Source organism: Lutjanus erythropterus, chromosome 9, assembly GCF_056507025.1.
Source record: "Lutjanus erythropterus isolate fLutEry1 chromosome 9, fLutEry1.hap2, whole genome shotgun sequence".
NCBI classification, from domain to species: Eukaryota; Metazoa; Chordata; class Actinopteri; order Lutjaniformes; family Lutjanidae; genus Lutjanus; species Lutjanus erythropterus.
In genome coordinates, this window is record NC_139325.1 from 15424001 (window position 1) to 15447778 (window position 23778).

Sequence of the window (23778 nt, forward strand, 5' to 3'; positions counted from 1 at the left end):
ATGTGTTGTGTTGTAATGATGTGCAAATGATTTCTTTAATGATTAATAATAATAATTTTAAGCATTCCTATGCATACAGTAATAACACTGCAACAGAAATCATTAATATTTAAGCTGACAAACTAAAAACTGTAGTCAGAAACGCAACAGGAAAATTCTCATGCAGCCTCAAAAATGAACATGAAGTTAGCTAACAATGATAAATTGTCTCAAACACTGAACATTTTAACATTATGCTGGTTGGATTCATTGCAGTGCTGTTGTATTAAGCTGCATTGAATTTCGATGGGTGTATCTCATTGTCAGCATTACATCTGCTCTGTGCAGTGGTGGACAGTAATGAAGTACATTTACTTGAGTACTATATTTAAGTACATTTTTTGAGTATCTGTACTTTACTTGAGTATTTGTTTTACTGGAAACTTATGACTTTCGCTCCACTACATTTCAAAGACAAATATTGTACTTTTGACCCCACTACATTTCTAGGAAGGTTGTTGTTACTCGTTACTTTTAGGCTAAGCACTGCTTTGAAGTCAGCCGTTGCTGTTTTCAAAATGCCACTGTCTTTCTTTCAGAAGGAAACAAATAACAGTACCTGCTCTCAACTAGGATTGATGTAAAAGCAGAAATATGCCATCCAGGCACATTCTGTAACTCTGTAACTCAAGCAAACTCTGCCTCTTTCATTCAAAAAAAAGAAGAAAAAAAATGCTGCAATGGTGACAACAGGAGAAAGACAAAAGACAAAAGACAAAGACAAAATTAAATCTCAATTAATATCTATTAATCTCTAATTAATGTATACATTGCCCCAGAAGCCAGAAAGAAATCTCAATTATTTAACAGACTCAGAGAGCCCCTTACAATCGGCTTCAATCTTGTCCACCTTAAGTCATCGTATTTAAAAAAAACAAAGAAAAACTAAGGATAATGTGTCTGATCTGAGGTGTTTGATTTACCTGCCAACTGCTTTTTGAGGAGATTAGCAGCGCTCTCCTTTCCTCTGAATCATCCTGTGAACAAAAAAAAAAAATGCATGCATCATTTTACAGCCAAAATTGATGTACTTACGTATATTTGTTACAGGTTTACTCATGAATGTCAAACAGCTCCCCCATGCATGTTTGCTGACTAAACCTGCTTCAGCGTAGTGTCAACCTTAAAATTAGGATGAAGCAAAACACTTTTTATCTTACCTTTGCAGCTCATAACTAACACTAGAGATTCAGTGCCAATTAACATAATTTTGCTGCCACTGTAAAACAAAGCATAAAAAAGACAATCCCTATGAGCGCGCGCTAGCTAAGTCTACAGTACGATTGCTAAATTAGCTGAGACAAGCTGTAATTTCAAGTTTAGTCTTGTCTAAAAGCTCTTTCTTGTAAAATAGTTAATAGCTGTTGCAAATAAAACAAAGCAAAAATAGTAATCACCAAGTATGGTTTTGGCTAACTGATTAAAACATGTACATGTACAAACTTATGTATATAGTACAGTAATTTAAAGATGGAAAACAGGGGAGGCTGACATGTCAAGGGCTTTGACCTTACTTGAGCTTTAATGGAGACGGCACACTCATTCACCTAACTGAAGAGCATTAACTAAAGAATGACTGCAACAGCAAACACATAGAGTTCTGAATTAATGTTACTCCATTTTATTCACTATTTTTTTTTTAAACAAAGGGAACACGCTATTCCTTGTCCCAGCCCCCAAAAAGAAATAAATTCTCCATGCCGTTCAACAAAAAAATTGTCTTTTAATAACTTTTCATCTCAAAGATCTGTAGACTAGACAAAGAAATGTTGTCATTAACTGCTTTGATTAATTGAGTTTGTTAAATACAATGCATAGAAAGTGGTTGGAAAATGGCACATTAAATTCAAGATGGCTGACTTCCTGTTTGAATGTCTACACATGATACACATGCCTATTGATTTTCGTAGATGAAATGAACTGGCATGTTTACTTCATTGAAATTTTGTAGGGGGCACTAAAGAGCCATTTTGCCACGGCCTTTGAGAGACCCTGTTCATTTGGGCAAAGAAAGAAATGAAAAATAAATCCTTCAGCACTTGAGACTTGCATCAGAGTATATACGGTGATACAGGTGTTAGTCATGGCCACAGAGCTCAGCTGGAGAACCTTGAGCAAACAGAGGAACACACACGAGTTTAGTGGGATCATTTTGGGCATTTTCTCCAGAGAGAAGTTCATTTCTCATCAGTCTAAACAGACACACACAGGGAGGCATAGCTCCTAGTGCATATAATCATCAATGCTTTTAGATAATTAATTAATTAATTATTTATTTAAATATTTATTATTAATTATTTCATATTTTTAACACAGGACACTGATTTTTCTTTCAGAACAAGTTTTTTTTTTTTTTGGTTAAATGTTGTGACCCAAGAGAACAACTCAAGATTCAATGAACACAGTTTGGATGAAACTGTATTCAGCATCACTGAGAGCACAGTTTGACTCTACTTTACCCATAATTCAGATCTTCCAATCAGAAATACAGGCTTTGAGACAGTGTTGCCAGATGTATGATAATTATCAGATTTGTATCATAATTTTAACAACTCTACAATATATGATAGTTCCAAAAAAAAAAGTCCAAACCTATTACAATTTTTACATTTTCATAAACCTACAATGTAAACTGATCAAGCAGCTGGCAGGGCAGAGAGACTGGGCACAGTCTGGGGCTTTTATTTTGATGGGTAAGAACAGAAGGAGTGGTTTGTAATAGGCTGCCATCAGTTCTGTGTAAAGCCATACACAGTTGTGATCTTGTTCAGACGACGGAGCCTCCATGTAATGCAGTGCACGTGACATAGTTTTACTGTTCACTGGTAGCATCCTGGCCTCCTCTCAGGTCGTCCCTACATATATGACAATTTTTGTTAAAATAGGATCATTTTAAAGTCACTGTATGATATTACTGTATTTTGCTTCTGGCAACACTGCAGTGAGACAATGTGATTTCTGTGATGACGGAGAAAGTGTGTCATCTTTATTCCGTCACATCCGTACATACAGTACATTTGGTGAAATGAAATGCAGCAGTGCCACCTGTGACTGGCTCTTGTCAGTACAATTTCCCGCATGGCTTTCTTCTAGAGTGAATAGTACAATCAAACATGGAAGTTATGGCTGATAGCATTAATCGTGTAGGTGATGCATATAGGCAATCCACTTTATCAGAAAAGGAGAGTTTCCACTTCCAACAGGTAACTTACTTAGCTGATGGATGAGCTGGATGGGAATAGCGTTCAGGAGTCAGTGCTGGCAGGGCCTAAAAGTTATGCCTATCAGACCAGAACTGGTGATGAGTTTCAAGGGAATCCCAACAAACAATGAAAGCTGCAAAAAAAAAGTTTTGACAGCATTAACTGGTTTGTAGAGGGTTACAGAAAATAGCAGAGGCGGTGTTACGGCACCTGAGAAACAGTCGAGATAAGAAGGGATTTCATCTGAAAAAATGTTCATTTCAAAAGAGACTCAGAGTGATGTATGACAAAAGGCTCCTCTTATCCCTCAGACAAAGCAAACCCTTTGGTTATTAAGAAAAAAAAAATCTCACCCAGAAATAGCAGAGTAGATTCATTTTGATCCCAGATTGCATTTACCATTTTCATGTCTGGTGGTAGGACCCAGTGGATTGACATGTTATGGTAAGGTAAGATAATTTATTTTTCAAAGTGTCATGCACCAAAAAAAGTGCCCAGCCCTCATGGGTTTATAAGACACTACAAACAACAAAACAAGACAAATCGGGAGCAAATATCAAAACACAAAGAGCAAAAGAAACAAAGGTACACTTCCTACATCACAAACAATCTTAAATCAAATACCGAGGACCAAATTCTTAGAATTGCATTCACATACCTTGAGCATATCTTAACACATCAAATAAAAAGTCCCCTTGTGCACTGCTGATAAGCGTTTAACAAAAATGTTATGAATGCTGTACCTGATCATATTATTTGGATTTGTGGTTCTTTTCTGAACTGGGGCAGAAAAATAAAAACATTACTTTTGTAAAAGGGCTATCTGATTCTTTTGAGACTCTTTCTCACTGATCAAACACACCTGGTCAGCATCATTTTTATTTATTTCTGTATTTATTTTTAGTGATAAGTCTGTGTTTTAGTCAGCTTAAAATGTAACAGCACAGTCACATTTCTATACATAAAATTCACTGGCTGGCTCTGATCCATCTTTATGATGATTCAGTTGTTTTTAATGCACTGTGAGACTGTTTCTCCAGATTTTCTCTCTATTTGAATTATTTGTAAGAGCGGCACATACGTGTCTCCTACGACCTGATGATGGACCATGTCATTATACGTGAACAGGTGATAAATGCCTATTTTTATATCAGGGGGGTGGGGAGAGTTTGCATACATCATGTGTGCCATCAAGGGGAAAAATGAACTTTATAACAGCTGCTACCCACCCACACAAATGCCTGTTTAAAAGTATCATACTTTATAGTAAAGTCAGATTGAATTTTTTTTAAGTCACACGTCAAAATTAACTTTTATCAAATACTACAGGTAAAGTTTCATTTAACTCTGTGCTCCTTTGTATCTACCCAGTTGAGAAGGGTCTTATCAAGAGAAACATTATATCAAGTTTGAGGGTATGAAATCTCCATCAGTGCCTCTTGCCAAGGATCCTCCAAGTGAAGATGTTGAGCTAAATCCACTCAGTAATTGTTTGATATGAAAATCAAAAATCAACTGTAGAGATGTCTGCCCTCTTTTGCATATAATGGGAATGAAACTTGCCTTGTGGTGCTCAAAGCAGCAAAAATATATTTGAAAAACTCAATAGCAAAGTTTCTTTCCACAAATAATGACTTGCTAATCAAGATAATGCACAGACCTTGTTGTGAGCAGTTTCATGTAGGAACTCATTTCTTTCCACAGTAGAATCTGCTGGAACCACTTTCTTTCTAATAGACAGAAAATAGTTCCTACATGAAACTGCTCACAACAAGGTCTTTGAATTATCTTGAGAAATCAAGTCACACTTTTTGGAAAGAGACACTGCTTGTGGGATTTTTCTTGGTGCTTTGAGCACCACAGACTGAGTGTCATTTAGTTCCATTACACTGGATTGAAGGCAGACATCTCTGTGATATCTTCAAACTCTGCAACTCAAACCAAAACAATCTAGACAGGTAAATAGCACTACAGGTATGAAGGAAAAAAAAATAAAAAAAATAAAAAATCTCTCTCTATATATATATATATATATATATGTATATATATATATATATAGTTGTTACCATCCCTAAGCTAAGCTATCAATATTAACATTTAGGCCACATAAATTTTTCCCAAATACAAATGTATGTTTAATTAAACTGTGTTGCATTGAAAATTGTCCCATTCTTCCAATCTCACACTAAAATATAGAGATTGAACATCCAGCAAACGGGTCACTGACTGAATATAGACACCAGCTCCTATATTATTGTGGTTTAAAGGGAATCCCCAGCTCTCCAGCAAACTAAGGAGGATGACTAATAAGTTTATTCTCTTCAGTGGAGCTATGTTTAAACCATATCAAGAGGCCCACCTACAGCATTTCTATAACAATCACCTTCTCCCTTATGAAGCAACAAAAGGCCTGCTGCTGGTGACTGATTGACTTCTGCTGATAAACCCTTTGTATCTCCCCCACCTCCTCTGTGTGAAATTTTATGTATTTTTAACATGTTGCAACCACCCATGATCATGGCTTCTTCCTGTCAAATAAAATTTGACATATTTAATGACCTTTAAGTGATATGACTAATGTAAGTTGAATATGTATAGATTATTAGGATAGATATTAGGTTGGTCTAGTCCAGATAGCCTCTGAGTAAGCTGAGAGAAATGCAAAAGGTGTTACAAAAGTCCCCAGTGTCCCCTACATTTTATTGATAATACTTAGATACTTTTGCTTGACCTGCACGCAGGAATTTTACCATGGTGGAGTATTTTCACACTGTGGTATTACTACTTTCACTGAACTTAAGGATATCAATACTCTGGGAACTGTATATCAGCTGTTCTATGAGTGTATCATTGTCAAAACCTTAAATTGATTTTCAGCTCTTTAGTGCCATCTAGTGGCCTTGCAGAACCTGGTTACACGGTAGTACTAAACCATACATCTGATAGCTATCGGAGTGGAGGTTACAGTCATGTCATTTTCTCCACAGCGAGATTAACTTTCTAGATATTTTTTTAAACAGTACCGAGAAATCCTTTTTAATCATGACAGCAGGGCTAGATTACTCGATAACTTGGCCGTTCAACTTTTCAGGGGGTTTCACTTGTTTAAACCAAGAAAAGAAGAGTCAGAAAGGGATTTTTATGCATGAGTGAATGCTGAATTCAGTGGGTGAAGGAGACATAATGATACTTAGGAGCTACAGTAGATGAGCTGTCACCTCTGGGAGCAAAGAAATTCACATGGTCAAAGAAATCACGTGATCAATCAAAATATTGTACAGCAATACAAAACTGTGAGGCATAACATAAGACACAAAGGCAGCAAATAAAGAAGAAGTGCCACATCAGCATGCAACACCTTTACACTTTATAGGTGTTGCATGAGATTTTGACCAAGATTGTGTCAAGATTGCACAGCTATGTCCCCTGTGGTTTTATGCAAAGCATGCTGATTTTACACCTGTCAAGATGAGCTGTTCCTCTCATGTGATACACATATACTGTAGTTAAACAAAGACAAACTGGCAGTTCAACACCGAGGTATATGTTATTGGAAACAACAACTATAAAACAAGTATTTATTTTCAGAACACTTTTCTAATATTTATTTTCAGAACACTTAAAATTTCCAGTATTTCTTTTCAGAAGAATTCAGAACTTATGAACAAAAGTTCTTCTAACTGATGAATTGAATGAGTGTACTGTACAGAGCTCAATCAATTCATTAAATGAAATTCCTGAAGACGCCTGATCAGCACATCAGAAGACGTACTAGTATGCATTATTTGAGAGTTAAAACTCTCCTGAGATTCTTCTTTTTTTAAAATATAATTATATATAGAAAGCATATATGACAAAAATCTGCTGTGTGTTGCTAATACACTTTAAGATAAGTTATGGTTGCTTGTTTTCACAAAGAAACTGAAAGAAAAACTGCAAACTATGATGAAGTTTAGACTTGAATGTAGTCCATACCCCCTTAAAATTTAATAAATTCACTGGGAGCAGTTTCCCATATTGCCTTTGTGTCAATGCTAAAACAAAGGAGCTCCAACAGTAGCAGCTGTAGTTCTGAATTATTTGTGGAAAATGAAGATGTGACTTTTCAAACTGAGAAAATGTAAAAGGAAATCAATTTGTTTGTAATAACTGTGACTAAAGAGTTGTTGGTTCAACTTTAATCTTACCTCATTACCAATTGTTACCTCAACCTATCTTTTAAAGTTTAGTCAACTTAAAATTATAAGGCAGACACCAACTTTTTAAAGTTAAACAAGTTAATTATTCTTCTTTTTTTTTTCAATGTCTGGACAATAATAGATGCATAAAGAGGTGTCTTTATGGTAAGTTCTATCTTCTGATTAATGAAAACACGAGTAACTGACATTATAAAATGGATTAAGGAGGTGGGGAAATTATCTTTTGCAATGACAGCACTCTGCCAATTCATGCACAGCAGCATGTGCAGAGGACAGATAAGATCAGTAACATCCCCTCTTTGGTTCACTTTATGGGTTATCACAGGTACATATCTTCATCAGAGTAAACACATTCACTTGCACACATCTCTTTGTTGTTTTTATCTCACCATCTTGCTTTTCATTTGTGGAGGCAGGTTTTCCCCTTGTTGGTGTAAATATCATATACATCACAGTTTTTGCAAGAGCCACATGTGAAGCCGGTGTGCTGCTCTTCTCACGGAAAGGAAAACAATCAAGTATTCAGTTTAAAATGAGGATTTCTGTCACAGCAAATGGACATAGTTTATTATTGCTGTTTTCATTCATTACGCTTAATCAATGGCTTGTTCAGGGTTTTTCCCTGCCTGCTCTTTACTCATGCCAGGAAAACAACATCGTCTCGCCTTCCAACCCTCAAAGGTTATTGGAAATGATGAATGAATAACAACAGTTTCAAGAAAAAGAATATTTTCATGTGTGGGTGTTCATGAGCGTACTGTAGTGCACACAACGTGACACCAGCTGTTCCTTGTACGTTTAATGGCAAAATAACAGAAGACAAAATAAAATATTTACAACACTTAGTAACATGTAAACACAATTTTCTGTACAAAGAAATATACATGCAAAAGTAAAAATAAGTCATAATAAGACATTCAAAATGACATTGCTGCAGTCTTGTTCTATGTGTATTTAAAATATGACATAGTTATGAGGTTTACATCCTGGGTGTGGGCTAAACTGCCCGACCCTCTCTGTACATCTTTACATCATGTATAGGCTGGGTTTCCCAAAGGCATTTTATTACTTAGATCATTTTCTTCCATGAAGAGGGAGAATTGAATAAACGGATTAACAGCATGATTTTGGGAAACCCAGATCCACACCAATAAATAAAAAATGACACAAAATGAGAGACTTAGACTGTACAGACCAACTCGACATGTTATTGACTTCTTCAACATTAAATCAGATTATCTGACAGTAACTCTTACAACCTTCAAATAAAATAAGAAGCAATGCACATTTTTTTTTTTTAGTTTCACCCACCTCTCAAGGTTGACTCACTCAACTGGCACTTAAAAAAAAAAAAAAAACTTCTTCACCTAAAGACATAAACGCGTTAAAGTAACTGGAAGAGATTTCTTTCATGGCTGTTCATGCTGAGTGATATTTATCAAAGGGGTATATTTCAACTGTTGGTGGTGCAAGATTTGGTTGTCTCCTAAAAGGCATAATGCTTCCTCCAATCATTTAAAATCTGCGGTGAACAGGCCACTACGAAAAACATTTTTTCCAACCCTATTGCTCGGTAAAAATGTCAACCAATTCTGTCTCAAGACGTCAAACTGAGATGCTAAAAAAATCTAGCGACATACATCAGTATCTACCTACGAAAGCCAAACAAACTCACACAGCAAACCACTTTGTGCACAGCTTGAAAAAAGACAAGTGAAATATTAGTTTTTTTCATCAATAAACCACCAAACAATTTCTTATTACAATAAGAATAAATAAAGCCAGACTGAACCTTTGTAAACACTCATATGTCTGGGTTCAGTGTGGTCTGTTATAACTTAACATGAGAAATCATTAATTAAAAAAAACAACACATTTTAGCGGGAAAAGAAAGCATATTCAACTTTGGTATTGTTACAGAAATTAAAAACATAGCAATGACAAAATGAAAGCATAAGTGCCTATATTTTATAGATACACATTTTTATACATTATTTCCCAAAACCCTCCTCCTGTCTGGGGGGTTTTGCAGATATTAATACTGAACTTAATACATAAGAGTTAACACAATACAGACATCTATCGCAGTACCAGGTACGTACATGCCTTTTTAAGAATACGGCTACAACACAAGTCTTCATAAATAGTTGCATAAATGTTAAAGCTGCAACATTGCACATGGGAATTGATGCAAAATACGAGTGCATTTCTAGTAGCGGTTTTGTTCAGAGTGAAATCCAGCTGCTGAGGGTCTGCAGGGAGCGTGGACTCACTAATACTCGGCAAATGAAATAGCTTTTTGTTCAGACAAATTCTTGTTGAGACAAATTCTTCAAAATGAGAATGAAAGGCAGGAATATTTTATTTACAAATAAGGCGGATGCAGGTAGAAATCTGAAAAGCTGAATTGCCGAATAGCTTGAACGCTCATTCAAGTTAATTTCTCTTAGTGTAACAAACTGAAATGATTTCTCCTTTCAAACTGAACGAGGGGGATAATATAAGCAAACTATTGCACTGAATGTAACTACAATGTGTTTCTGGAAAACATGGTTTTGGTCTTCACCTTGTTCTTGAATAAGTGGACCCTGCTGATGGGTGCCACTTTGTTCACACTTCTCTGGTTTTCTGTCTAATAATTTACTCACCTTTGTTTTCCCAAAATGTATGAATAAAGACAGTTCTCTGTTTCCTCACTGTACATGGTTTCATTTACAAAAAGTAATCTCTCGTTACAAAAAAAAACATTTTCTTGTGTTCAACCGAAAGCAGCCTGAATTACTCTTTAATATACAGTATTCTATGTTCTTTGTTTAACACTGTCCGAAGCACAAGACTTGCTCGTGCTGGCTTGTTGAGAAAGCACGGTTTTCTCCCTGCCAAGTCAAGATTTGAAATCTCAAACAGATTCCAACAGTTTGTTTGTTGTGCAGGCATAATGACAATATGCCAAGGTTCAGGGGAGGTGGGGGAAGAGTCAAAGGTTTAATCAGCAGAGGTCGGTCAGTCAGCAGCAGCAGGACTTTTGTGGCTTCATGAGGGAGGGGGTGATCATCGTGGAAAAGTTGCTGGTGGTCCTCTCAGTAGGGTATATAACAGTTCAACTGAACCAAGTTAACTTGTTATTCATCAGGCAGGAATTCCGTCTCAACCACAACGTGGGAACTGGTGTCTACAGCATGTTGTCACATCCACCCGGTGACCCGTTTGCTAGATGTGGTTGAGCAGGCGGCTGTGAAGGAAGGCCTTGATGGAGCCAATGGGCCGAACATCGTTCTGGTGTTTCCGTCTCTCGATGAAGGAAATGAGTCTGGAGGTGTCCAGATGTGAGGTGTGACGGTTCTGAGATGGTGGCTGTGTATGATTTAAGGTGTCTCTGTTTATCACACCTCGAGGCTGGAGCCAGGGCTCCTGCAGGCAGAACGCTGCAGAGGGCCGTCGCTCTGGCTCACTCTGGAGCAGCAGGCAGATGAAGTCCCTGGCAGCCGGGCTCACGCCCTGGAAGTAGTCCTCCGGGAAGCTGAAGTCCAGGCGACAGATGTTCAAACATGTCTCCTCCAAGCTCTCATCCAGGAAGGGAGAGGCGCCGCTTAGGACAACGTAGGTCACAACTCCTGTAAATCATCAAGTCAGTACAATGGTAAATTAATCAATCAATAGGTTGGTAAATTAGTTAGCATCATAAAAATGCTGCAGGAATGAGTCCCAAAACCTGGAAATGGGTTCCCACGTCTCAAAGTCAGTGGGTTTCTTGAATGGGATTTTGGTTAGAATAAAATAGAATAAAATTTGCAGTAAACAAACGTTTAAGAGATTCTCATGTTTTGTTTTATGACATTCTTGTCAACTGTGGGATCTAAAAAATAGGAAGAATTTAGAAACCAAAATTGGGGGTAATTTGAATTTCATAGACATTTTCTCTGAAAATGACATGATAATAAGTAACATACACATTTCTTTTGGAAACAGATGCCTTTCAACTGACAATTATCAGCTGGAAAACAGGTTGGGGTCACAGCATTTAGCCTTACCAAGTCCAATTTCAAATTTGATTACAATAACACAGAAAATAACTATTTTAGAAATGTTTTTCTAAGGGTATAATAATTAGGGTGCTCATAAAAAATGTACCCCTTTCTTCTAAAACTTTCCATCAAAAAAAGAAAGTATGAAAATTTGTAATAAATCAGAAGAATTTCAGGAGAACTGTGATGCCAGGAGGAAACCAGGAGAGCAGGACCTGGGATGGTTGGCAAGTACGCATAAAATACGTCCTTAAATCCCCCACTCATCAACTTTGAAGCTTTTATGTGTCTTAAAAGATGCGGTTGCTAACAAGTGGCTGAATGAGATGACAGAGGTTTACAAGGACATTAAACGTCATAAAGCTGAGCACTAGTCGCTTAGTGGTGGCCTGGTGTCATGTGACCGTGGTTTGTGGTGAACAAACAAAGAAGAACTATAAAGTTTTGTTTGCAATAGAGCTTATTTTCTGCACAAATTGAAGAACCAATGAAAAAAACCCATCATCCCTCATCCCTACAGTCACCTGTACAATATATTAAATTGCTATATATTGTCAAATATTTTTCTCATGATGTTACAAGTTACAAACTGCTCGTGCTTGGTTACAGACCTAAGCTCCAGAGGTCAGACATCAGTGAGGCAGGCTGACCCAGGACAAGCTCAGGAGCACAGAACTCTGGGCTCCCCAGGAGAGGATGGATGTAGGAGGAGGGAGGGCTCAGCTGAACGGCATCACCAAAGTCTGTCAGCTTGATCACTGGCTGGGAAGACGCATGTTCCACCACAATGTTCTCAGGCTGCGGAAGCAGGAGAAAGAAACTTTAGAAACCAACGTTAGACCCAGATGACGTCCATCTTTTGTTACACCGGCACATCCACAGGCCCTCAGTAAGATTCAGCTTATATCACATATTATATATATATTGCAAGGGATTCCCTGACTCTTGTGGTACTTATATTGTGCTAAATTTTCCTCAGTTTGAAAAGATGTAGAAAGAAAAATGCTTTTTCAGTAGTTTGGCTTAATAGTGTGGAAACATCTGAAAACCATCATGTGATACAATTTATGCCCTAAAGAGGTTTCTTTACAGTGACTTATTCACACAGGACTAGATAACCTGTGGACCTCTAGTGCTGTGTAATAACTACAGAGATAATCTTATAGAAATAAATCCTGTGCAAATTTGCCATGTCAGTAATTAAAGTAAAAATTCCACTGCAAATTACCTACCATCTCTCACCAAGCACATGGTTCATGAGATAATATTGTCTAATCTCTGTGGTTTGTTCATTTGTGAGGTTTTTTGTTTACTCTGGGACTTTTTTCTGCCTTTTCCCTGAAAATTACTGAGACTCTATTGGAAATTATTAATCAAATCTTTGGGTGCAAATTCAGGAGGCTCGCCAACACAGCATTTCTAAATAATACGAAGCCCCCAGGCACAACTAGTCCCATGCAAACAGGGCTTTATTTATAAAATCTCAGTTTACAGAATCCCTGACACCTTAAAATCTTTTTTTTAAATACTCCACAGTCGCAATAAATTCTTTTCGCAATGAGATATAAATATATAAATATATAAATATATATACATATATAGAGAGTCATATGTATGTATATGAATTCATTTTCTGTTGACTGACTTATTGCTTAATTAACTAATTTCTTAGCTCTACACTGAATATATATTTACTTTGACATCAAGATGTGCTATTCTCCAGCCGTGCAGGTAGTGGAGCGCTTCAAGAATATCTCTGAGGTACAGAGCCACCTTCTCCTCTGTCAGGTTGCCCCAGCTCACAATGTAGTCCAGGAAACGTCCCTGGTCTGCCCTGTAAATAAAAACAAAAAACACATGATGCACTTGTCATTAGTGACTTTTCACAGGGATAAACAATTCATAACTTTAAAACTGCATAGAAACACTGCTGTACTTACATCTCTAGTACAAGTACAAAGCTGTTGGCCGTCTCATACGTGTCCAGCAGCTTGACCAGGTTGGGATGGTCTAGACTCTGCAGGAGTCTGATCTCCTGCAGCACCAGCTCTCGACGCAGCAGCTTCTTGTTAACGTGTTTTGCTGCAATTGTGCGTTTACTCCCTCTCTGGTCACACCGCTTAGTCACTGAGAACCGGCCCCTGGAGAGCAGAAATGAGGGTCAGATAAACACATGAATACCAATTTAATATCACGTGGTACCATGGCCTGTTGAAGTTTGGGGTATCAGGCATTTTACTGATGTTACTTTTAGCTTACTCTGGATCTTAGCAACAAGTAGATTTCTTTAAGTTGATGCTCTACTTGTTTCAAATTAAGATAATCATTCTTTAATCTTCTCCCTGTATCTGTCATGTATTTGCCTTGACTGGATTTAACAGACTGTTGATAATATATGCACGTAAATTTGTCTGATCAGTCTAAATCATGAGAAAGCAGGTACTGTGATCAGTTTCCAGGAAATTTCAATTCCTCCTTACCACTAACTGTCTTCTACTATTACTATTAGTATCATTAGCTTTGATGTGGTCGAGGAACATCACATGACAGTCAAACAGTGATCTACCAGATAAATCTAGTTTTATCGGTACTTTCTTACCTTCCCAGTTCAGTGATCTCTGTGTAGTGGGACTCAAAGCTGCTTTTCCAGAGGACTTCACTGCCATCATCAGGTGTTCCTGAGAACACAGAATCATAGATTCAGAATGGGTTACACAGACTAAAAACGACCTATGTTTTTCTAACAAGCATTCCTATTTAAGTAAGACTTTTTTCTTTTTTTTTTTTGTTTCCTTGCTTGATTGAAAGTTGGAAATGTGTACAGTTTTCACAGTTCAAAACTCCAAACTGAGGTGGTGTTAGCACTGCAGTGTACCCAATAATTATTTACAGAACAAATGCAGGTAGCTCACTGGCAAATAAATAGTTAAAAGGTTTAATATTAGGGACCTACTGCAACAATATATTGAATATTACAATATCACCACTAAAATTAAATATCTCAATACCATACCGTACTGTGACAATATCTACTGTAATATTACATGGCTAATTATTTCATTTTATTTTTACTTTTAAAAGGACTTCTACTGACTGCTGCATTATTTTTGTTTTGCAGTAGTACATACATAATTCATACAAACATACATACATACAAAACTGGCTACTAAACTAGGAAAGCAGAAGCATTAAAGTTAAAAGGGAAAAATAAAATTTATACAAGGAAAAAATGCATAATTTTCCTTCAATTATTTATTTATTTGTAAATATTGCGATAATTTTTTTAAAAGTTTTTTGGTATTATAACATCCCTAGTTTATTCAACTACAGGACTCTCACCTGAAACTCTGAGGCTGGCGGAGGAGGTGACAGAACCTGCTACATTTGTGGCGACACAAGTGTACACACCACTGTCCTCTACAGACACTCCCACAATACGAAGAGTTGCTTCCTCTGTCTCACTGCAACAAGAAAGAAGGACAGAGAGATAAGCCATCAGATCTGTCAGTTTCTCCATTTGTAGATGATGCCAACGATGTACAGGAGCATTGTGTATTTCTTGGAATTAAAGCTTTGAATCCCTTTCCTCCCACCACAAAGACAATGTGTTCCTCCTCTAACCTTGCTGTGACTTTAAATTAAAATGAAATACATGCCGTCACCTGTAAGTGATGCTGTAGTGTCCGTTGTTGCTCAGAGTGTTGTTGTCGGGTCCCCGCCAGGTGACGGTGGCCCGGGGTCGACCGCACACTTTACATCTCAGAGTAACACTGTCGCCACTCTCACATGCTACATCACTGACGGGGATGAGGAAATCTGGGGGAGCTGTAGAGACAGAATAGAGGTCAAAGATGATACGAGAAAGTGATGCTGGTACTTTGAGTCACAAATAAGCTTAAAACATTTTTCTATACAAGCCAAAATCATCAAGTTTCAAAATAAGAGCCCGTGACAGGAATACCATCCTGAACAATGTCTAATTCAAACATGTAGATTTGTAAGGTTGATGGGCTGATAGGGTTCATGTTTACTTTAGGATTTTCACACACACTCACACTCACACTCCTTGGTCAAAAGCAGCAATTGTACATACCATCATGAATGAAGTTGGGATTTAGAAGCTGTAAAGAAAAAAAATGCAAGGACAAAGTTAGATTTCTTGCCCAAGTTAAAATGTGCAGATAGGACAGAGAGCAAATACATTTTTATGTTTGTAAGTTATCTTCACACTCTCTACCTTGACAGAGACTTTGTTGGCCAGACCGTCCTGAGACTTGCGGTAGCCATTCTCCATCTTCCGGCCCTCCTTGTCTCTTTTCTCAGATTTCCGGCGGATACGGAGCGCTGTGTGCCATGATAATGATTTTCTAAAGCAACAAAGACCAGAAATGAGAACAGAAGCCCTAAGTTTCACTTCTGTTTTTGCATAATCATAATACATGTGCTAGTTTCAGTCAGTGTCTTTTGCCTACTTGATGGTTCCTTCCGGGAGTTCTGGTGTGATGGAGGATGAAGTATGTCCTAATACGTATCCAGGGATCCAGCCCTCGGCGGCAGGGCAGTGCTCATTGGCTGCCCGGTACACCAGGAACATGTTTTGCTGGTTGCTGGCGAGCATTTGGACCACCTCACCCTGCACCACACTGATTTCATCCTCCTTCACTGCCACATAGTCCTGGGTCACCAACATGGTGGACACACTGCTGCTGCTACTGCTTTCACTCTGTCAGAGAAGAAGAAGAAGAACATTTTAGACTAACACACAACAGCCTGCACAGTCAGTTATATATTAAACAAATAAATGCAACACTTTTGTTTTTGCTCATTTTGTCATTTTCCATGAGTAAGGTATATTTCCCTCAAATTTTGCTCACAAATTTTTAAAATCCATGTTAAAAAGGTCTTCTCCTTTACAGATAATCTGTCTACCTGACAGGTGTGGTATATAGAGATGCTGATTATAGGGATAGTTCAGATTATTTGATATGGCGTTGTATGAGGTACTTATCAATACTCAGTGCATTTCCCACAGTAGATGCCGGTCGTCACGCCGCCAGTTTGGAGAAGCAGAGAGGTGTACCAACAAAGAAGTTAGGCAATGTACTGCTGAGGACAGGGTCAGCAACAAAAAATATTTTAGCCACTTTAAAAGGTTCCTCCAAAAAAAAAAAAAAAAAAAAAAAAAATCATAGGGGAAATCAGTAATTTTACCTCTAAAATATGTTTTGTTGTTGACCCTGTCCACAGCAGATTATTGCTTACCCTACAACCTTAACTGATCAGTCCTCTGGCCTAAAGCTAACCAACCCAACCAACGTGATAATGAGAATTAGCTAATCAGAGGCAGAAGAGGGTGGGCCATGCTTTTCCATTCTGGAAAAAAAAAAAGGTATCTGTGGCTCGATGTGAAACAGCCATAGTTCAGTGCGTCATAAATGTCTTTTTTAAAGTCTAAACTGCACATTTTAAAGTGTCCTTTAATTGTAACCAATCCAAGACACATATGTGCAATGATCCTGCTGTTTAATCAGCATCTCTATATGACACAACTGTTAGGCAAAGGAAAAGTGCTCTCCAACACATTTTAACATTTTTGTGAACAAAATTTAAGAAATAAATTTTTTGTGTGCACAGAAAAATTTTACTTCAACGTATGAAAAATGGGAGGAAAAACAAAAGTGTTGCATTTATGTATTTGTTGAATGTACATGTGCACCAATACATTTGCACAGACACAGATTAAAACACAGATTAAAGCACAGATTTGCACATACAGTCCTGAAAAAGGGAAGTACAGAAATGTATCAGTAGTTTCACGCCAGTCAAATGCATGACTTGATTGACACACATGAATGACGTTCCTAATATGCTTTATGCATGCAGCAAAAGGGAGCAATGCAAAATCTTTTTTTTTTGCAGAGATATTGTTAAAGCAATCATTTATGTGTGCAGTAATGATTGTCTATATAAAAGACAGAAGTTATGTATTAAGAAGTTGTGAAGCAGAAGTTAAGATCCTTCGGTAAGAGACGCTGAAATGAGGAACTTTGCGTCTCCACGGACAGAGCAAGGTTGATGTAAAAACAATTTCCGAGAAGAAGACACTCTATCAGTCTGAAGAGAAAGCAGGTCGAAAGGAAGCAAACAGCAGCTGATGTAGTCTCAAGGCTAAACACTGAAAAGTTAAGACTAAATGGCATACAGAATAAAGGGGAAAGGATGTAACATGACAAAGTTTTTACCCCTAGATTACTGATTATTGCACGAGAATACTCCCATGGAAGTATGAATGAAAGAGATAACAGAGAAATGTTGTTTTTAAAATCATATGTTAGTGTCTATTAGCTGCAGTTTGGAAGCAAACACATACCGAAGCTCAGAGATAGAGTCTAAGAAAGCAGATACAACAGCTGCTCCATGAGTCAGATCCACACTGTTAGTACATTCTGAAAGAGCCAGAAGATTCCCTCTCACACACACTGACGGTGGAGTTAGTGCACTCAGATAGCCGTTAATCTCCGGTGTAGTAGTCGTTGCATTTACAAGCCATTCTCAGAGCCAGCGGCAGGGCGAATCACTGACTGACAGCCAGTCAGTGAGGGCGGGGTTAGTGACTAGTGAGTAGGCCTCACTGAAGCCTGGGCCTTGACTTGGCATCTTACCCCGTTGCTCTGGGTGGAGTGTATGGACTGCTCGCTGGTGGAGGAGCAGGTGCTCATGCGGTCTATGTCCTTACTGTGGGTGGAGTGGCGGTGATGAGATGGCGTCCCGTGACTTCCTCTGCCCAGAGAGTCCCCTCCACCACCACTGTCACCAGGGTAGGAGAAGGAACCAGGCCGGCTGGCCGGAGAGGGGGGCATGGCAGGCACCATAGCCCAGAAAGAGTTGCCTTTATGAGCCGGGCTGGAGGGGACTCCTCCTCCTCCTCCTCCTCCTCCTCCTCCTCCTCCTCCTCCTACAGGGGACTGAGGTGAAATCAGAGGAGAAACTGTCCCAACTCGTGGGCTTTTTAGGGGCAAATTCAGAGGAGCTACGGCCATCTGTGGTATTCCAGCTGTTTGATGCTTCTGTGTTTCTCCCTCCATGCTGTCTGACGGCCGGTTACTGTTATTACTGTTACTTCCATGAGGACTGTCCAGCCTCCTCATCTTAGGCACCTCTGAAGCTAACAGCTCTCCGTTTGTGCTGCTGTCTGAGTAGGGGTTAGAGGGGAGGAACTGAGGGTGGCAGGGTGACCACATACCTGCTGATCTGTCGGGCCCCTCAGGGCCCGGGGGGTGGTGGTGGTGGACGGGCTGGGGGAGGCGTGATGACGGCTGGGGGATGCGGGAGGGCCGGGAGCGAGGGCCGCACAGAGAGGAGGAGCTACTCCCTGATCCTCCAGAGCCACCGCCGCCACCTCCCCCTCCCATGTTGGAGGTACTGTTGGAGCTGCTGCCTCCTGGCAGGCCTCCAGTGCTGCTGCTGCTACTGCTGGGTGGTCCGCCCGGCCCGCCACCACCCACGTGGTTCCTCTGGTACTCTATGGGGGACGTTAGGGCTGTAAGAGAGGACAAGGGACAAGATTTTACTCATGTCACAACCTTAATGTTAACAGTTAGGATGTAACAATATATCAATACCATACCAGACTGTGACAGTATCTGCCACCATATTACTATGGTTGAATATTTTATTATTTTTATTTTATTTTCTAAATGGATTCTACTGACTGTTGCATTGTTTTTGTTTTACAAATATATATACATAATTCAAACATTCATTGCCAAAGACAATTCATGTAAAAATTTTGCCTGCGGTTAGGTCACGGCTGGACACTTATTTTACTTTATTAACAGGGTTTCTGAAGTTTTCAGCAAGTGTAAATTCTAGCTTGGCTCCACATTATTGATGGTCTTGTTTTGCATTAGTTGCAGCGTGATCAACACCAATTTTTCACCAAAACATATTTAAAAGTGAGACTGAACAATGCAACTTTATAAAAGTAACCTTAATTTCGTGAATTCAGTCATTTTTAGACCTGGCAAAATCATATTTAAGACATGTTAAGACTTTTTATGACCCTCTGGACACGTGGTTAAAGAAGGAAAGCAGAAGCACAATGCAGCACTTGCAGTTAAAAGGAAAAATTATTTATATGAACAAAGAATGCTGTGCACATCAGATTTGTTATTTAATAAAGGACATTTCAAGTCGTAATTTTGCTTTGTTTTTAAATATCACGATAAATGTCATATTTTGGACGTTTTATCGTAGTATGGTTGTCCATTGAGACACAGAGAGTTTTTGGGTACTCAGAAATTTCCACTAAAGGACCCAATGTAGCATCACTTTAGTGTGGGCTTGTACATCATTCTCTTACCATTGAGGAAATTGCGCTGGTTCTCCAGTATCTGGCTGACCTGGTGGACCCACACTTGACTGACTCCTGGGCTTGTGGAATGGAGGGTGTACCTCTCCAGGTTGCCACTAGATGATCTGGAGGTCAGTGTGAACTTGCAGGGGTCGTCTGTATTTTCTTCCAAACCCAACCAGCTCACCTGCAACAGGGAAGGAGGAAGAACGAAGATGAAGGAAGGAAAAGGAAGTGTTGACATTTGTAAAAGGAGTTTGACTTTGGCTTCAAATAAAGAAGCTACAGTACAATTTACAGTACATAAAGATAAAATCCATAGATATTTTTTTTTCTGCTCTGAGGGTAGTTTTTTGTGATTTTAATGAGCTCCACTGACCTTGATGCTATTCTTGAAGAGGTAGCCGGGAGTAGAAAAGCCCTTCTTTTTGTCCAGGGGCTCGCTGAAGATGACGATCTGCTCAAACAAAAAGACTCTCCTCTCTTTCATCCTGGACAGAAGTCCTCCATCCTGGTCTGACACCATGAAGGTGTCTTGGAGGAGCAATCTGCCCTGCGCCACAATTTTACCCTGAAGAATGAGAAAGAGAGGAGGGAACGAAAATCAGAGTCTTTCTACCCATTTCCATTTTTCAAGTTAAATTTGACAAATAAATAAATAAAAGCAAAGTCTAATACCACACAAACCACTTTCAGAACTTCAAAAATATCTCCAAAAAATGAGTGCACACTGACACCTAGTGGTAGAGGACTGAACTAAGAAATTGATTTCTCCAGAGTATAAACTATTTACAGACAGATGCACAAACACAGTAGCAGTCTTACTTCGAAACCTTGAAGGCGCCCGACATTCATCATGTCATTGCAGCGCTTGGGGACCACACACATCACCTCGACAGCTTTCTATAGTACAACATGAGAGTAAAACAAACTTAGAAATAAACTGCTTGCACAACAGTCAAGTAAAACAATAAGTGAGGAATGTGAGTCTTGTCATGTGGTTCATGTAGTCACACAGAGGTAAATGCAATAGATTACTGAAAGTCATCAGTTTAAGGGTGAAATCACATTACCTCTATTTCTGTTGTATCCACTCCGGCCTTCTTAGAAATTTTGAAAAGATCCTGTGAAAGATTTAAAATGTATTATATATTATATTACATATGTATTACATCAAGTGTATTTTTCCTTATTCTGAATCCAGCCACTATGTGGTAATGGTTTTACCTTCAGCAGCAACTGGTACTTCATTATACGCTGTACGGGTTTGATTAGCAGGTCAGTGATCTGCAGTCTGTGGCCCAATCGCTGCTTTAGGTCCTGAAGAAAGATAAAAATATCATCAAGTCTGGGAAATACAAATCATAGCACACATAAAGAACATTCTGTAGGTGTAAAATGGTTTAACAGTCCCACCTCAAAGTATGTGTCAATATACTCTGACACAATGTGCTCAGATTTAGGTTTGTTCTGGCAGTACACAATGTACATGTGTAGCCTCCGCTCCTGCAGTTGGAAACAAACCAGAAAAGAAAGGTGGCTTTTAGAAGTGAGAAAAATGTGACAGCTTAGAAAATGTAATTTCCTTCCTCTCGCTTTTAAATTCAGTAGAGATCTACTTGATAATCCACCCCTCAATGAAAAAAATGTGAAACAAATGTGAATATATGTTTCTCACCTGTTTAACAAATAAAGGAGCCAGCCTGTCAGGATCCTCCAAACACTTCTCAAGCTCTCCCAGGAAAAAACTGTACATCAATCAAGAGAGAAACACAGGACTTAAATGACTGTTTTCTTTTTTTTTTTAAATATTCAGTTTTCTATCAAAGAGAAGTAAAGAAACTAGAAAATATTCACATTTAAGAAGCTGAAATCAGAGAATTTTGCCTTTTTTCTTAAAAAATTACTAAAACTGATTAATCAAAAATAGTCTGTGATTAATTTTATACTATATACTACTATATACTACTATACTACTACTATAATACAACTTTAAAAACATTTTGCAGTGGAATTGACAGGACATGATAACTGAAGAAGACTGCCAGCTTACTCTTTGTGCCAGTCATAGATCTGATGGATGTTTCCGAAGACAATCTTGTCTTTTCCTCTCATGTCATCTGGAACTCCTTCCTCTTTCATCCTACTCATGTAGCCCTGTGGAGAAGAAAGTCAACTCATTTGTAAAACATACAGCAAACACCTATCAAAAACAATCTCTGGAAATTTAAAGTTACGATACTTTAATATCTTTTTTTCTCTTTTTACCTCCACCACTGAGCCAAGATCTCTGACATAGTCCCTCTCAGTCTCCACCAGCTCCAGAAGCACGTAACTGAGACACAAAACAGAAATTGTCACGCTGTAATACAAATGTAATGCACTCAGCTGTGGACGAACATCAGAAATGTTCCATATAAGCACACAAATGAAGACAAACGTAATTAACTGATCGAACTGAAACAGCTTTTGTTTATCCAAACACTAACAAGACGTGGGCTTATAACTCACTGTCTTCTCTTGAGGAAGCCAGACTTGCGCTCATCCACCTCATCGATGGGCGAAGATGAGGAGAGGAGGGAGTTGTCGGAGGGGTTGAGGGAGGGAGAGCTGCTGTCGCCTTGCTCTACCGACAGAGAGCTCGGCCGATCCTCCAGGGACTGAGAAACAAGGAGGACAGAGGAATGAAGATGTAGAAAAAATAACTGGAACAGTTGAAAAAAGAGTATTTACTGTGTGGCTGGGCTGCACAAACAAGGGCAAATTTTTAAACCTGATTAAATCATGATTAAACTTTAAATTATGTGTTACCACATATTTAAACAAGCTTAAAATGGTGAAAGAATAAAATTAAACCTAAGTTGACTGTTATTTAATTCTGCTGGCAGAAAAACTTTAAACTCCAATTTAAAATGTGATGCAGTCAGTATTAACTTTAAACTTAAATTTGAGGATGTTTAACTCCTTTTGTAGCTAGCTAGCAAACAATATAACTTTTAGAACTTTTTAGCTAACAGGCAAACATAACAACATTTTATTAAGGAATACTGATTTCTCCCCCCTTTCATAATTACTAGATCCCAACTCAAATTTTATATTTATTTTAATTTGGTTAAGCAAGCATCTCCATATTGATTAAAGTCTAATTTTTGCTTATATTTGATTAGAAATAATCTTAGATTAAATTAATCTTTGTTGGTGCAGCTCATTGAATGTGATTTTATGTTTTCCACAGCATGTTTCAGTTATTTATCAGGGATCAAAATAAAGCCATATGACCACAGAGGAAACTGTATTATCTTTACTCTAGTATTTATCTGTACTGTATTGTATGTAGGCCAGTGGGCATGTGTGAGTTGGGGATATTTGCCAGAGTGCAATGCCCATTTGTTGGAACAGTGGACAGCTGGCATAGTGAGTCACAGTCCTGACAGATGACTAGTAGGCCATGGTGCCATTCTCTGTCAACAACGCTAGAAAAAAAAATGTGTGTGTTTGTGCATAAATCTATCAGAGTTGTTCTGTGCACACATGTGCCACATTTGCCTGTACTTGTTAGTGCTGTTTATGATTTCTATCTCACCATCTTGCTCTTCACCAGCTCTTCGATGGCACTGACCAGTTCGGCAGCACTGGGTGTCTCCGAGCTGTTGGGACGAGCGGACAGACGCGACGCAGACTGAAAAAGAGAGAGAAAATGGAAGAAAGAATGACAGAAAGTTAGCAGTTGAGGTGTAAAACATGAGAAATGTAAAACTTGCCAGTGCTGCATGCGTACAGGAGTCATACATTCTCAATGGCTGCTGCTGTGTATGTGATCAGGCTCACCATTGTTGAGTTTGGACCCCGATATTCCACATGTCCAAATAAGGACTTGGTGGTGGGTGTGATCTCCCTAATAAAGGGGTTAATTAAGGGCTAAGTTGGAGCCAATCACAGGCTGGTCTCAGGGAAACAGA

The 23778-nt window shown here is 38.6% G+C and overlaps 1 protein-coding gene across 1 annotated transcript in view; it reads right to left on the reverse strand.

Annotated features, from left to right (window-relative positions):
• Positions 1 to 8225: 8225 nt before the first annotated feature.
• The window catches only part of triob (trio Rho guanine nucleotide exchange factor b), a 150180-nt gene continuing 134627 nt past the window's right edge, over positions 8226 to 23778 (reverse strand). Inside the window, exons 40-61 of the mRNA XM_084726265.1 lie at positions 23403 to 23498; positions 22331 to 22479; positions 22088 to 22154; positions 21873 to 21976; positions 21498 to 21567; positions 21236 to 21325; positions 21047 to 21139; positions 20893 to 20943; positions 20645 to 20722; positions 20199 to 20390; positions 19829 to 20006; positions 18129 to 19006; positions 15939 to 16189; positions 15704 to 15833; positions 15560 to 15587; positions 15129 to 15291; positions 14806 to 14927; positions 14066 to 14144; positions 13407 to 13607; positions 13162 to 13300; positions 12078 to 12264; positions 8226 to 11055 (exon numbers count right to left, since the gene is read on the reverse strand). Coding sequence (XP_084582391.1) covers positions 10652 to 11055; positions 12078 to 12264; positions 13162 to 13300; positions 13407 to 13607; positions 14066 to 14144; positions 14806 to 14927; positions 15129 to 15291; positions 15560 to 15587; positions 15704 to 15833; positions 15939 to 16189; positions 18129 to 19006; positions 19829 to 20006; positions 20199 to 20390; positions 20645 to 20722; positions 20893 to 20943; positions 21047 to 21139; positions 21236 to 21325; positions 21498 to 21567; positions 21873 to 21976; positions 22088 to 22154; positions 22331 to 22479; positions 23403 to 23498 — 3750 coding nt within the window. The 3' untranslated portion in view covers positions 8226 to 10651. The remainder of the gene's footprint in view (positions 11056 to 12077; positions 12265 to 13161; positions 13301 to 13406; positions 13608 to 14065; positions 14145 to 14805; positions 14928 to 15128; positions 15292 to 15559; positions 15588 to 15703; positions 15834 to 15938; positions 16190 to 18128; positions 19007 to 19828; positions 20007 to 20198; positions 20391 to 20644; positions 20723 to 20892; positions 20944 to 21046; positions 21140 to 21235; positions 21326 to 21497; positions 21568 to 21872; positions 21977 to 22087; positions 22155 to 22330; positions 22480 to 23402; positions 23499 to 23778) is intronic.